Genomic DNA, 14,735 nt, shown 5'->3' with positions numbered 1-14,735 from the left:
CTAGCTGTTTTTCCTAGGCAGCAGGGGGTGTAGACAGAAGACAAGGCGTGTACAAATTATTGTTGAGGCTACAGACAGAATATTGTGTTCAGTTTCAACCACCACACTTTTGGGTCAATTTCAAGGTCAGAGAGAGTGCGCATAGGAAATTTACTAAGATAATACAAGGTCAAGAGACTTTGGTTAAGAGATTTAGAGAAAGCGAGCTCTTTTCATTGCGCTGGTGAAGATCAAGGATCGATTTAATAAAGCAATGTTTTCCAGCAGAAAGTGTTGACTAACCATGAGCATGTCTAAAGCAATACCGTTCAAGCCTCATGCACTCATTTTAATTTTTAAGTTTCTGGTCAGCCGTCTGATGGAAAGAACATTAATGCCTCACTATCCGTAGGTCCAGACCACAACATGTTTTTAAAAGTGTACGTTGTCAGAGTGACTCAGACTCCCTCAGTGAGCTATAACACTTTGTCCAGATCACCCCTTAATTAAACCATCTCGAGATTTGTACAGCTTCATTGACGAAGGCTCACTGATGTAAGTTTCACATCGTATACTTTGGCCTTGAAATGATTGAGCTAAAAGTACAAAAAAAATCCTTTGATCAATTTAAGTCCAAGTTCTAGGTGAGAATTGGGAAGCTGAAACAGATCACAAATCACGAGAAGATTAAGCTTCAAAGGACAGAACACCCAAGAGACATGCAGATTACTGGAATGATACTGTGAGGTAGTTAACTTGATGAGATCAATGCAGTGATGCTGAAAGGGTTGGATTTTAGGGAGCTGCCTACTATTAATTTAATACAGTTACTTCAGGAGCAGTTAGCCTGATCTGTGCTCCTGTATTTATTGATAAATTGGCTTGTAATCAGAAAGGAAAATTTAGTACTCCTGTGTATTTCAGACTACCCTTAAAAATGCAGCCCAGATAAGCAGATGGAACTATGCCAGGAAACCCACTACACCAGTGCCAATCTGTAATCTTGTACCTGCTGTCAGGAGAGGCCTTGTAACACAGTGAGTAGCACCTCTGAGCCAGAAGCTCCAGGCTCAAGTCTCACTCCAGGACTTGGTGATTTACAGTTTGATTGTCAACCTGTATGATCCTGCTAATACACCTATGGCAGGTGGTAGGAATGGGTGAGAACCGTAGAACCATACAGTACTGAAGGAGGCCATTCAGCCCATCAAATATGCGCCAATCACAATCCCACCCAGGCCCTATTCCCATAATCCTACATGTTTACCTTGCTATCCCCTGACTCGGGGTCAATTTAGCATGGCCAATCAGCCTAGCCTGCACATCTGTGGACTCCAGGTCAGCCATCTTGGTGTGGAGTGATGCCTTCAAACTATAAGCTAAGTGACCTGTTCGAGGAAAAAGACCAGCTATGGAAGCAGATGTAAGTGTGTGTTTTGCCTGCCTCATGCATCAAGAGGCATGGGAAGAGAAAAGAAGAATTCATACCAGGGTTAGCTCCAATATATGATCATGACTTTAGTACCAACCATATCATTAACTCTTTAACACCCTCCTAGCAACTAGGATGAGCAATAATGTCACATTGCCAGCTGCCCACATTCCAAAAACATTTAAAAAAAAAATACATAATCACAGAATCATTTAATACAGAAGGAGGCCATTCATCCCATCGAGGGTGCACTGGCTCACTGAACGAGTATTTTACCTACTCCTACCTTATCCATTATGCCTTATGATACAAGTCAGGGTGGGAGATACAAGTTAAAACTTCAAAAATGCACTCCTGTTGTTTATTTACACACTTTATTGTGTATAATCTGTTCCGCATAGGGAATTTAGACCTCTTACTGTCAGATTCTTCTTACTGTATGCTCAAGTGAATATGCAAATGTATATCTTGTATGTTAACAAGTTTGGAATGCTTAAAGAGGCTGTAAATGAGGCTGATGAATAGAACATTGCTGACTGGGCGAATGGGCCAGGAAATGGCAAATGGAATTTAATGTTGGCAAGTGTGAGGTGGTCCACTTTGGTAGGAAGAATGGTAGGAAGGACTATTACTTACGGGGCGAAAAACTGCAGCAGGCGACGGTGCAGAGGGACCTCGGGGTCCTTGTGCATGAGTCGCAAAAACCCAGCTTGCAGGTGCAGCAGGTGGTCAGGAAGGCGAATGGGATGCTGGCCGTCATAGCGAGGGGGATTGAATATAAAAGTAGGGAGGTCTTGCTGCCGCTGTATAGGGCATTGGTGAGGCCGCAGCTGGAGTACTGTGTGCAGTTTTGTGCGCCGCACCTGCGCAAGGATATTTTGGCCTTGGAGGGAGTGCAGAGGAGGTTTACTAGGCTGATACCAGAGTTGAGGGGGTTGAGCTATGAGGAGAGGCTGAATAAACTGGGCTTGTACTCGTTAGAGTTTAGAAGAATGAGGGGAGATCTCATTGAGACGTATAAGATGATGAATGGGATGGATAGGATAGAGGTGGAGAGACTCTTCCCGCTCAGAAAGGACGGTAGGACTAGGGGGCACAGCCTCAAGATAAAAGGGGGGCGGTTTAGAACGGAGTTGAGGAGGAACTTCTTCACTCAAAGGGTGGTGAATCTCTGGAATTCTCTGCCCGTTGAAGTGGTGGAGGCTGCCTCGCTAAATATTTTTAAGACGCGGGTTGATGGGTTTTTGATAAGAGGGGGGATTAAGGGTTATGGAGAGAGGGCGGGAAAGTGGAACTGAGCAGCGACAGATCAGCCATGATCTTATTGAATGGCGGGGCAGGCTCGAGGGGCTAGATGGCCTATTCCTGCTCCTATTTCTTATGTTCTTATGTTCTTATGACCAATGCCCCAAGGTCCATTATGTAATGCATTCTGCTGCGATACAGACTCAGATATTAGCTTCTATTAATTTCACAAACACAATTCTGTGAAAGTGGCAAGATAGTTGATGAGGTTTTTTTTAAAAGAAGCAAAATTACCGTGTGATACAGGACTTTATAAGTATAGTCATAGTGTGTGCAGAAACAAAGAAATTATGCTGAACATTTCAGATTAACTGGTTAGCACTCAGCTGGAGGATTGTGTTTAATTTTGGGCTCCATACTTTAGGAAAGATGTCACGTACTTGGAGAAGGTACAAGATTTACTGGAACTGCATCAGGAATAAGGGACAACACTTGCATGATGAGAGTGTGGAAGCTGTGGTTGCACTCCTTAGAGCAGAAAATTTATAGGGAGATATGACAAAGCTGTACAAAGTATTGAATAGTTATTGTTTAAAGTTATGAAGGTTTTTCAATAGACGAAGTAGAGGATGATTGTTTCCACAGGCAGGAAGGACAGTAACCACAATGCATAAATAAAATAGCCATGTGGGAGATGAGTAAAATGGTTTAAAGTTATGATCTGCAATGTTGACTAAATAGTAATTCCAGGAAAGAAATTGGATCTGTACTTGAAAAGGAAAGATTTGCAGGACTATTAGGAAAGAAAAGAAAAATTGGAAACAATTGGATAACTTTTACAAAGTGCTGGTATGAGCAAAATGGGCTGAATGGCCTTCTGCATTGTTTTATTATTGACATAAATATAGAAATCACGACATGAATGAATTTCTGTGAATTTGTTTTTATAAAGTTGAGAAAAACGCAGGAAGGAAATCACTGGTACGGATGTACTCTTGTGAATCTTGCTTCAGTTTCTATCTGCTCAAAATATTTTCAAATGAAGATTAACCAAAGAATTGAAAAAAAAGGTTTCTGTTGTATAAATGAAAGGAGTAAAGAAGTTTCAGGTAGGGGTTCTGTTTTATCTTTCAATCCAGCTGTGATGTAAATTAATGCTGACTGAAGTCAGACTACAAAAGGCAAGCTGTGCTTAATAAATCATTATAAAGCTGAAAAAAGGGCTTTGAACTTCATGTTTATTCACTTGCAATGTAATAGCTCCTTCAATGAAATGTCCTTGTGCTTTAGATCCTTTATGATTCCACTAATGTGAATTGTGGTGTGTTAGCACTACATCAGTCTTCACCTGGCCCAGTGTGGCCTTACCCTGGCATTTACTGATTTTATCACAAACGCCTTGTATTTCAAAATCACTTAATCATATCATTTACCAAAAATCACTTCATCATTATCATTTATCCACTTACTGATAGCCATTGAAATTCTGCTTTCTTCATTGAAAAACTTTGCTCTTTGCATTTTCTTTATAACTCGAAGATATTTGTGTTTCCTGCCTCCATTTTCTGGAATCTACTCTGGAGAGTATTTGGTGTTCTGATTGTCTACAGTCATGCTGATGCAGACTTGTCACTGGGTTTTGGCACACGCCAGTTAAGTCAGTTCAAACTAAATCATGTTTCAGTTGCAAAATATGAAGGATTGCATGCAGTGACTGGATAGGCCTTTAAAGGTTAGTTTTCAGGGGATAATTTTGAATCTGCGGTCTTTAATTCTTACACCAAACATGGTGTATGCTCATATATACTGTAGAAATGAGCAGAAATAATTATGGCACAAAAGTAGGACTTTGTGTTCAGGCTGGCAGCAGAAAAAGGGTTGGTGTAGATTTGCGAGATCTTGTGGGGACGTACTTGATCTGAACTCTCTTTATCCCCTCTTTGAATGACTCTCAATGCTCTGACACTGATTTGCCATCACATTGCTATTTCCTGTCCACTTTTGTAAAATCACGGGCAGGATTTTCCAGATGTCTGGGTTTCCCACCCAACCAGCTGAAGAGTTAGCAGGGGAACACATCCCCTCTGATACTAGCTACCCTGTAGGAAGCGCTATTTGACAAGAGACAGGGTTTTCCTCTTCCTGCCTCAGGGTGCTGCCAGCCAATCTACTTACACCAATATCAGCAATGGCAAGGACTGAGATTACAAATAATCCCTAAATTCAAAGTCCTGGAGTCCAGGAGAGCCCACAGGAGGGGCAGACCTGGATGGAGTTAGGGTTTTTGACAGAGGTAAATACCGCACCTTGATACTTGACTTGCCAAGCTTGCTCTCTGCCCCTGAACTCCTCTCATCAGATTTTCCTCAAAATTGAGGTTGGGTGGAAATGGCCTGTAAGTGATCGCTAATTGGCTACTTAAGGACGTCAACAGGGGCAGGGGTGGGCCAGCCAAGGCATCGCCAATCTCACCGTGACAAGTTAGGAGGCCATTGGGTAGATAAACCAGGATATTTCAGTTCCACATCTCAGCTTGGTAAGATTTTCCCCAACTTATGAGGGTGGACTGAAAGGCTCAAAGGGCTGAATGGCCTACTCCTGCATCTATTTTCTATGTTTGTATACTACTAATCATTGAGCAATATGTGACTCCAGATCCACAGCAATATGGTCAACACTTAGCAAGCCATTCAGTCCATGGACAATTAGAGATGGGCAACAAATGGTGGCCTTGTCAGCGACGCCCAAGAATTAATAAAGCCTCAGTAATGAATGGAATTGTTCAATTGTTTGTTTGTGTGTATGACTCATAATTAATGCTTATTTTTCTATTTAGTTTTAACAGTGTCCAACATGGGAGTCACATTTTGTTTCGTGAATTCACCTTCATCAAAGCCACCCCTTACAATCGAGCATCATTTATACGAATGTTCTGGCGCTGCTTTCGTCAAATAGGCAAGAATGGAGGTAAGACATTCTCGCCGTCCTTTAAGAAGGCTGGTGATATTACTGCATTATATGCAAAAATAAACATAATTAATTTGAACTTCCACTTTCAAATTTTATTCAAAGATTATCCAGAATGTATTCAATGTCTGTTGTATAGTAGCTAGTTTTGATTTGATTTGATTTATTATTGTCACATATATTGGGATACAGTGAAAAGTACTGTTTCTTGTGTGCTAAACAGATAAAACATACCATTTATAGAGTACATAGGGGAGAAGGAAAGGTGAGGGTGCAGAATATTGCATTGCAGTTACAGATAGGGTGAAGAGAAAGATCAGCTAATTTATAATAGGTCCATTTAAAAGTCTGATGGCAGCAGGGAAGAAGTTGGTACGTGTTCTTAAACTTCTGTATCTTTCTCCTGATGGGAGAAGGTGGAAGAGAGCATGTCCAGGGTGCGTGGGGTCCTTGATTATGCTGGCTGCTTTTCCAAGGCAGTGGGAAGAGTGGACAGAGCCAATGGATGGAGGCTGGTTTGTGTGATGGACTGGGCTACATTCATGACCCTTGTGATCATAGTCAGAGCAGGAAACATACCAAGTTGTGATGCATCCAGGAAGGGTGCTTTCCACAGGTGCATCTGTAAAAGTTGGTGAAAGTCGTAGCAGTATGCAGTATTCCGTGCAGCTCCATCTTCATGCAGTTTGGAAAAAAAAGTGTGCGCTCTACAAAACTTTTCTATTCTGCTTTTAAATGTTACTTACCACAGGTAGACTGGGAAAACTAGGATTTTTAAAAAATATGTTTTTTTTTGTCTTATGTAGTCACAGTTATTCAGCCGCAGGAGCCAGAACCAGTTGATTTTTTAAAACCAATGTTTCAGATCTTTCAACGAATCTGTTAGATCTGTCATTCCGCTTTTAAGTTCTATTTGGGATTGAGATAGCTCAGGTCATATAATATTCAAAGGATTGCTTAAGGGAGAGCTCATAAAAATCACAATTCCTAGGCCTAAAAATTAAAATTAAACTTGCATGAGCATTGCCATGTTTTGAAATCTTGTGCCTGTGTGAATCTAATATACATGCTGCATTTTGAGAAGAATGTGTTGACCCAGTTTTTGGTACTTATAATGAGTAGCCTGTAAGGCTGTGTTTACTGCATTGAATCTACTGAGTAAGAAGTCTCACAACACCAGGTTAAAGTCCAACCAATTTATTTGATAGTAAACCCTGGACACACACCTGATGAAGGAACAGCGTTTCCGAAAGCTTGTGGGTTCACTATCAAATAAACTGGTTGGACTTTAACCTGGTGTTGTGAGACTTCTTAGTATGTTTTACCCCAGTCCAATGCCGGCAGCTCCACGTCTTGAATCTATTGACCCAGAATGTTAGATTTATTCCAATAGGGGGGATATAGGACAGGTTTGCTGCATGTTGATGTAATGCTATGCTGTATATTGACATCTGGTGGATCATCCCTTGAATCATTCTTGTAAATTTTTTCTCCAGTCTCTCTAATGCCTTGTTGTGCCTGCCTCACAGTCTGTTTTAACCTTTATACGGTGGACAAAGTATTGCGAGTAGACTTCTTGTTAGTACAATAACATTTATTCACACACACAATTACTAATCACCCACCCAATCAATCTTAAATTATCTTACAGAATACTAACGTTCAAGTCCAAGACTAAACCTTGACTGAACTTTTGTGTGACTGGCAAGTACCCAGGCAGATATTGGCCATTATCTGCAGGTTGGTCTCTGTAGTCCTCTGCGTAGTCTGGTGCTTTGGACTGGTCTGATACTCTGCCTCTGGTCTTCCTTCCTTCTTTGGTGTGGTGGCGCTCCTCGTGCTGGTTGTTGCTGGCAAAGGTCACCATTGTTGTCATTTCTTTGTTGGGGAAAGAGCGATACTCTTCTATTGTGTTGCACCTTTTATACTTTGTTGGTATTCACGTCCTTTTTTGGCCATTGCCAATCAATCGATCAGAGCTTGATCACCCTGATGGCTAAGAATCCAATCAGATGCTGCCACAACGACCTCTGGATGTGTACCCAACAGCCATGCCTGTAGGTGCTGGAGGCATGAAGGTCACATACCTCCCTCCTAAATAAGAGGCTAAGGTGTCCCTGAGTCTGGTAAACAACCCGATTTGACCTTGAGGTGGCTGATATCCGGTGTATTCCAGCTCCTGCAGCTGCAGCCTGTTTATCTCTGTCCAATTTCTTTTGAGGCTGCACCTTGTCTGTTTCAGTGCTCGTCCTGTTACCCCAGCGTGCTCTTACAAATCGCCATCTTAGGAGACACGTTTGGCCACAGCCTTCACATCCTTCCTAAAGTATGGTGCCCACCATTGGACACAGTACTCCAATTGATCCAAACAGATCAGCCATGATCATATTTAATTTTGGAGCAAGCTAAGTGGCCAAATAGCTACTCATGCTCCTATTTCATGTGTTTATGAGCAACTGAGGCTGAACCAATGTCCCACAAAGATTGACTATAACCTCTTTGTTCTTGTACTCTATGCCCCTATAAATAAAGCCCACACTCTCTTAGGTTTTATTAAACATGCTCTGCTCCTCCACCTTCAACAATTGGTACATATACATCCAGAAATCTGTGCCCCATACCACCTTTAAATTTGCATTTTTTTAAATCTTGTTTCTCCGCATTCTTCCTACGCAATGAATCACTTCACACTTCTCTGTGTTGAATTTCAATTCCACCAGCCCTCTGTGTTCCATATCCTCTCCATGGTTCGTAATGCTTCCAAGTTTTGTACCATCTGCAAATTTTGAAATTGTGCCCGCGCATTTACGTTTCATCGAAATAAATCTAGAAAAGCAGAGGTCCTGGTGACTCCTAGACAACCTCAATATATATATATCTTCCTCCCATCCAAGAACCAACCATTCACCAGTATTCTCTGCTTCCTGTTATTCAGCCAACTTTGCATTCATGCTGTCACTATCCCTTTTATCCCATGGGCATTAATTTTGCTCACAGTCTGTTGTGTGGCACTTTACCAAATGCCTTTTGGAAGTCCATGTACACCACATTGACCACATTACTCGTACCAATCCTCTGATCCCTCATCAAAAAAATTCAAACAAGTTAGCTAAGCACAATTTACTGGATTTCCTTAAATAACTTCCATTTGTCCAAGTGACTGTGACTTGTGTCCTTAATTATCATTTCTAAAAGATTCCTGACAACCCAGGATAAGCTGACTGAGCTGTAGTTGCTGGGTTTATTGCTACATCCTTTTTTGGACAAGGGAGTAATATTCTCCGATCCTCTGGCACCCTTGCTTCTAAAGAGGAAGGGAAGATTGTGGCCAGTGCCTTCACTATTTCCAGCTCGCTTTCCTCAGTATTCTTAGATGCATTTCATTCAGTCCTGCTCACTTATCAAATAAACTGGGAGATTTAACAAGTTTGTGACATGAGGTTACACATGTTAAAGAGAAGATTTGAACCCTTTTATATTATCACGTGGAATATATATTCTTAAAATTCATTCTTATTTACTTGTGGGACATGGGTATCACTGGCTGGCCAGCATTTATTGCTAATCCCTAGTTGTTCTTGGGAACGTGATGGTGAGCTGCCTTCTTGAATCGCTGCTGCCCACATGCTGTGGATTGACCCACAGTGCCATTAGGGAGGGAATTCCAGGATTTTGACCCAGCGATGGCAAAGGAACGGCGATATATTTCCAAGTCAGGATGGTGAGTGGCTTGGAGGGGAACTTGCAGGTGGTGGTGTTCCTATGTATCTGCTGCCCTTTTCCTTCTGGATGGAAATGGTTGTGAGTTTGGAAGGTGCTGTCTTAGGGATCTTTGGTGAATTTCTGTAGTGCATCTTGTAGATAGTACACACTGCTGCTACTGAATGTTGATGGTGGAGGGATTGAATGTTTGTAGATGTGGTGCCAATCAAGCGGGCTGCTTTGTCCTGGATGGTGTCAAGCTTCTTGTTGGAGCTGTATCCATCCCAGCAAGTGTATGCAAATTTCAATGCTTTTCCTAAAAATCCATATTAGCATTTTGCTGTCAAATGCAAATGCATATATGCTGTGTTTGACTTTCAAGGGTTGTGCTGTAGTAAGGAATGAGTTAATGAACTTTGTAATACTTGAGAGAATGAGAAATAACATCCAGTGGTCTAGATGAAGCTGTTTATAGTCTAGATGCATATATTTCAGATAAATGTAACTTTGTTTTCGTGTGCCCAGACTGCTCAGTGCCCTTGCTGTTGTACACAAGTTTCAGGTGACCCAGACAGGGAGATAGCAGCTGCTCTTGCTATTGTACACAAGTTCTATGATAAGCCTGCTTAGAAATGTAGTTGACCCAGCTTGTAGTTATGTTGTGTCTTTAATTTTGTGGACTTTCGCCTAATATAGTGAAGTCTGCATGTCCTAAGTATATTTTATATTTATATTCATTATATACTGCTTATGTGTCATGTGCTAACATATTATACATATACATATGTTATACAACTTATGAGCATAGATTGTTATACCGGCCCGTTAAGTTTAACTTGTCTTGTCAGCCTGTATGTTAGCTAAGGGCTAATCACACACGTCAATTGCGGCCCTGAGATAACCATGAAGAAATACCGAGGCAACCATGTTCCCATGATGGAGGACAACCCACAGCCTGAGAACCTGCTGAGAATGAGAAGATGCGTACGTGACCCAGGGGAAGGGGGGTGGGGTTGGGGGGGGGGGGGTATAAATATATGCTCTTAACTTGTATTCGGAGAGACACCTGGGGAACCACTGTCAGGTGACAGGTGTGTCTCCCAAAAGCTTTTGAATAAACTGCTGTACTTTGACTCACAATTCGTCTCAGAGGTAGCTTTACCTACAACAGTGCAATTTTTGAATACCCACCAGATGGCCATGGCATTTAGAAGTGTGAAAGCCTATTCGTACAGGGTCACTCTGTGACATTCTGCCAATACATGTATCCTTAATAAAACAAAATAATTCTAGTTTCTAACCTGGAGAAGAATGTGATATTACAGTTGATATATTTTCAAAGTACGGTTATGAGGAACTCAGTCATATTGCATTCTTTCTTTTATGTTATTGCCAAACCACAAAGCTTGCAATAGATATTAATCAATTTTGGGTAAGAAATTTGATTGAACATGTGTCGTTTTATAGTGCTGGGGTTATTTAATAATTATTCTATTGAGTTTTCACTGCAATTGACAAATAAAGCCTTCATTCAAAATCAGCTGAAATGTTTTGAACTGCAGGCTGTGTACATGTGTGCATTTACAGCACTGTCACTGTGAAAGGCTGGAATTTGACAGCACCATAATGTAACTGAGGTGCCACTTGTGTCTCTGGCAGCATGAAGTACCACCAAAATAGAGTTCTTCCTTTCTTGTCAGTGGCAGATGTTGTGGGCAATCTCAAGAAACAATCCACCCCGGGCTGGCATTTATTTCTAGGCATGCCACGTTAAACGCAGCAGTCTCACTTTCACACTCCTGCCAGACACAGACTCTCCCCGATATTGGGGAAGGTTTTCAGCTGAAAATTAAATTTGTCATGGCAGTTTCTGAGAATTGAGCGTTACAAATTAATCGTCCTGGGTGAGTTTCCATTCCTCCCAGTGGGCAAACACCTGGCTCTCACTCGGTACATTTCACTGACGCAATGCACAAGTAAGCTCTTCACCAGATAAAGAATGCTCTAAATCGGCTGCTGCTTCTTGACAAAGCAAGTCAGTGCAGCAACGAGTAACTCCTCAGAGCAGATAACTTTTCTTTTACCAAGTTGCGATGAAGTAATTTCGTCCAAAGGACAGTTGAGTGTGTGGAAAAATGCTGTACGAGAATGCATAGCTGGAAACATTTGCAGGATTTTACTCCTTAACAAATCCCCAGTGTTGCAGGTGGAAGAGCTGTACAAACTTACCCTCCTGTTACGTTGTGTTAGTGCCAAATCCGGGAATTTTACTGATGAAAGATCAAGCTGTGCAACATTATCATGTCCCTGCAAACTTGGCCTGTGATGCAAATAGCAAAATCAAGTTCTCTGTAGCATGTGTATGTGAGAACAAAAATATGTTGTATCAAATTTCTCACCGCAGTACATGTATGTTCATGAAAAATAGAAAAGAAAGATCCTTTTAAAGATAAAGTCCATTCAACAGGCCTTAGTTGTGCTGGGAAAAACCCCATAAGGACATCATCAATGATTTTAACTTTAACTCACCCAAAAGGGAAAAGAGCAAACAAGTTATTGCTGATAAATATTTTCATTGCGTTACATTAAAAGTAAAGTTAAGAAATAACATTAAAATCATTGGCCCTTTTGATGGTAAGACTCTCTTTTTCTTAGATTTTTTTTACAACTTTTCTTAGTAGATTTTGAGTGATATGAAACTTGGGTCAACAGAAAGCATAGCTAATATATGTTTATTTCTTTGAAGTAGAATAGAAACGTCATGTGATGCAGTGTAAGGAGCTGTTTTGCTCTGAAGCAGCAGATTAAATGTTGTGTCCTCAGAACAAAGGGTCGGATTTTCCGGCCCTTTCTGCAGGGAAAGATCTTCCGACCCATTGAAGACGACCCACCCACAGCGAGGCGGGAGAGGCGTAGATATTGGCAGCACCGGAAAGTTCCCCGGGCAGCCAGTGGCGAGCCGCCTCTGCCACCAGAAAACACGTCGTGGGGAGTGCCAGAAAATCCCACCCAAAGTCTTTGGTGTGGATATCCACATGGAAGCATGTGTGCCATTGCCTAAGTCAAAGAGACCAAATTATATTCAGTTGGAGAAGCTCACATCTTGTTTTGATATTTCGTATAGTATTAACTAATAATAATATCGCATTATGGGCATAATGTTGCTGGCAAGAGGTGGGCAAGATCCGAGATGATGATCTTACCAGCAAGATCTTCAACTTCCATATCTTGAGCCCCTGCCGGCATTTGCATAGATAATGAATGCGGGCTCAAGATCACCCCCCCGACCTCCGATTGAATTTTGTCATTCCTTTGCCTATTATTTTGTTTTCTCGCCGTGTAAAACTGCTTCTATTTCGCTTATTCAACTCTGTCAACAGCATTTTCCAGTGTACTCCAGTAGTCCTCTTTACAGTACGATAATTTCACTTACTCATCTGGTGGTCAAGATCTGGGTGTGGTGTGTCCAGTCTGGGGGGAGGGAGGGGACCACATCTTAGCAAGATTGTGAAGGTTTGGAAAGCCGTACAGAAGAGATTCACCAATTGGTCCAAAGGGTGAGGGATTACATGGATAGCTAGAGAACCTGGTGTTGTCAACATAAGAACATAAGAACTAGGAGCAGGAGTAGGCCATCTGGATCCTTGAGCCTGCTCCGCCATTCAATAAGATCATGGCTGATCTTTTTGTGGACTCAGCTCCGCTTATCCACCCGCTCATCATAATCCTTAGTACCTTCACTGTTCAAAAATCTGTCTATCTTTGCCTTAAAAACATTCAATGAGGTAGCGTCACTGGGCAGGGAATTCCACAGGTTCACAACCCTTTGAATGAAGAAGTTTCTCCTCAACTTAGTCCTAAATCTGCTCCCCCTTATTTTGAGGTTATGCCCCCTAGTTCTAGTTTCACCTGTCGGTGGAAACGACCTCCCCGCTTCTATTTTTTCTCCTTCATAATATGATATGTTTTTATAAGATCACCCCCATTCTTCTGAATTCCAATGAGTATAGTCCCAGTCTACTCAGTCTCTCTTCATAAGCCAACCCTCTCAACTCCGGAATCAACTCAACTCCAGAATACTTGAAGTTGTTCTCCTCACGGCAACAAAGACTTATATTTACATAGTATCTTTAAAGAGATAAAACATTCAAAGATGCATCAAAGGAGCATTATACAGTAGCAGGCACAGTGGTTAGCACTGCTGCCACACAGTGCCAGAAGCTCGGGTTCAATTCCGGCCTCGGGTCACTGTCTGTGCGGAGTTTGCACATTCTCCCCATGTCGGCGTGGGTTTCCTTTGGGTGCTCTGGTTTCCTCCCAGACTCCAGAGATGGACAGGTTAGGTTGATTGGCCCTGCGAAATTGACTCTAGTGTTAGGGGGCTAGCAGGGTAAATATGTGGGGTTACAGGAATAGGGCCTGGGTGGGATTGAGGTTGGTGCAAACTTGATGGGCCGAATGGCCTCCTTCTGCGCTGTAGGGATTCTATGATTCTATTCTATGATTCTTATTGTCACCAGGCCACATAAGGAGATATATTGGTTGGAATTCTCTGACCTCGCCTGCGGCTGGGATTCCTTGTTCCTGTTGCAGTGAATAAAGTTTTAGCTGAACGCCAAATTCTTCCTTCTTGCAGGCAACAGGGAAAACAAGATTGCCAAATCTTGGCCAACGAATCAAGTGATCAAAAGCTTGGTCAAAGAGGTAGCGTTAAGAAGTGTCTGAAACTAGGCATAGAGAGGGAATTTTAGAGACCTTGACACTGAAAGCAGGGTCACAGATCAAATCAGGGATGTTCAAGAAATAGAATTGCTAACTCTCTAGGGCTGACCTGCCAGGGCTTGGAAATCATCGCCTAGGATACAGCTGTGTGCAATTCTGGAGAAAAATCATCGGAATAATTTTTTAAAAAGTTTTCTGTCATTTGAACATTTCTCTTAATCAGATATAAAAATATTGAAAATGGGGTAAAAAAGGCTGCTAGTCTGACAACCACACATCATCCGGTGATGGGCAGCACGGTGGCACAGTGGTTAGCACTGCTGCCTCACAGCGCCAGGGACCTCAGTTCGATTCCCAGCTTGGGCCACTGTCTGTATGGAATTTGCACGTTCTCCCCATGTTTGCGTGGGTTTCCTCCAGGTGCTCCAGTCTCCTCCCACAGTCCATGCTAAATCGCGCTTTAGTGTCCCGCGATGTATAGGTTAGAGGGATCAGCGGGGTAAATGTGTGCTGATAGGGCCTGGGGTAGCATTGTTGTCAGTGCAAACTCAATGAGCCAAATAGCCTCCTTCTACACAGTAGGGGTTCTATCCAATGAGGTGATAAGTCTTTTTACTTTCCAGATGGTATAGGAAGGCAGCAAATCACAAGGATGGATGTGTTGGCCAACTAATGACTGGAGTGTTGG

General features: G+C 42.1%; 1 protein-coding gene across 1 annotated transcript in view; it reads left to right on the top strand.

The window, feature by feature from the left end:
- The window catches only part of cstpp1 (centriolar satellite-associated tubulin polyglutamylase complex regulator 1), a 265,683-nt gene that overhangs the window by 144,941 nt on the left and 106,007 nt on the right, over positions 1-14,735 (top strand). The window contains exon 3 of the mRNA XM_080191528.1: positions 5,493-5,623. Coding sequence (XP_080047654.1) covers positions 5,493-5,623 — 131 coding nt within the window. The remainder of the gene's footprint in view (positions 1-5,492; positions 5,624-14,735) is intronic.

The sequence above is a fragment of the Carcharhinus amblyrhynchos genome, chromosome 6 (assembly GCF_965287045.1).
Source record: "Carcharhinus amblyrhynchos chromosome 6, sCarAmb.v2.hapA, whole genome shotgun sequence".
NCBI lineage: Eukaryota > Metazoa > Chordata > Chondrichthyes > Carcharhiniformes > Carcharhinidae > Carcharhinus > Carcharhinus amblyrhynchos.
Note: the sequence above shows the minus strand (reverse complement) of the source record. Positions and strands in the feature narration are given on the sequence as shown.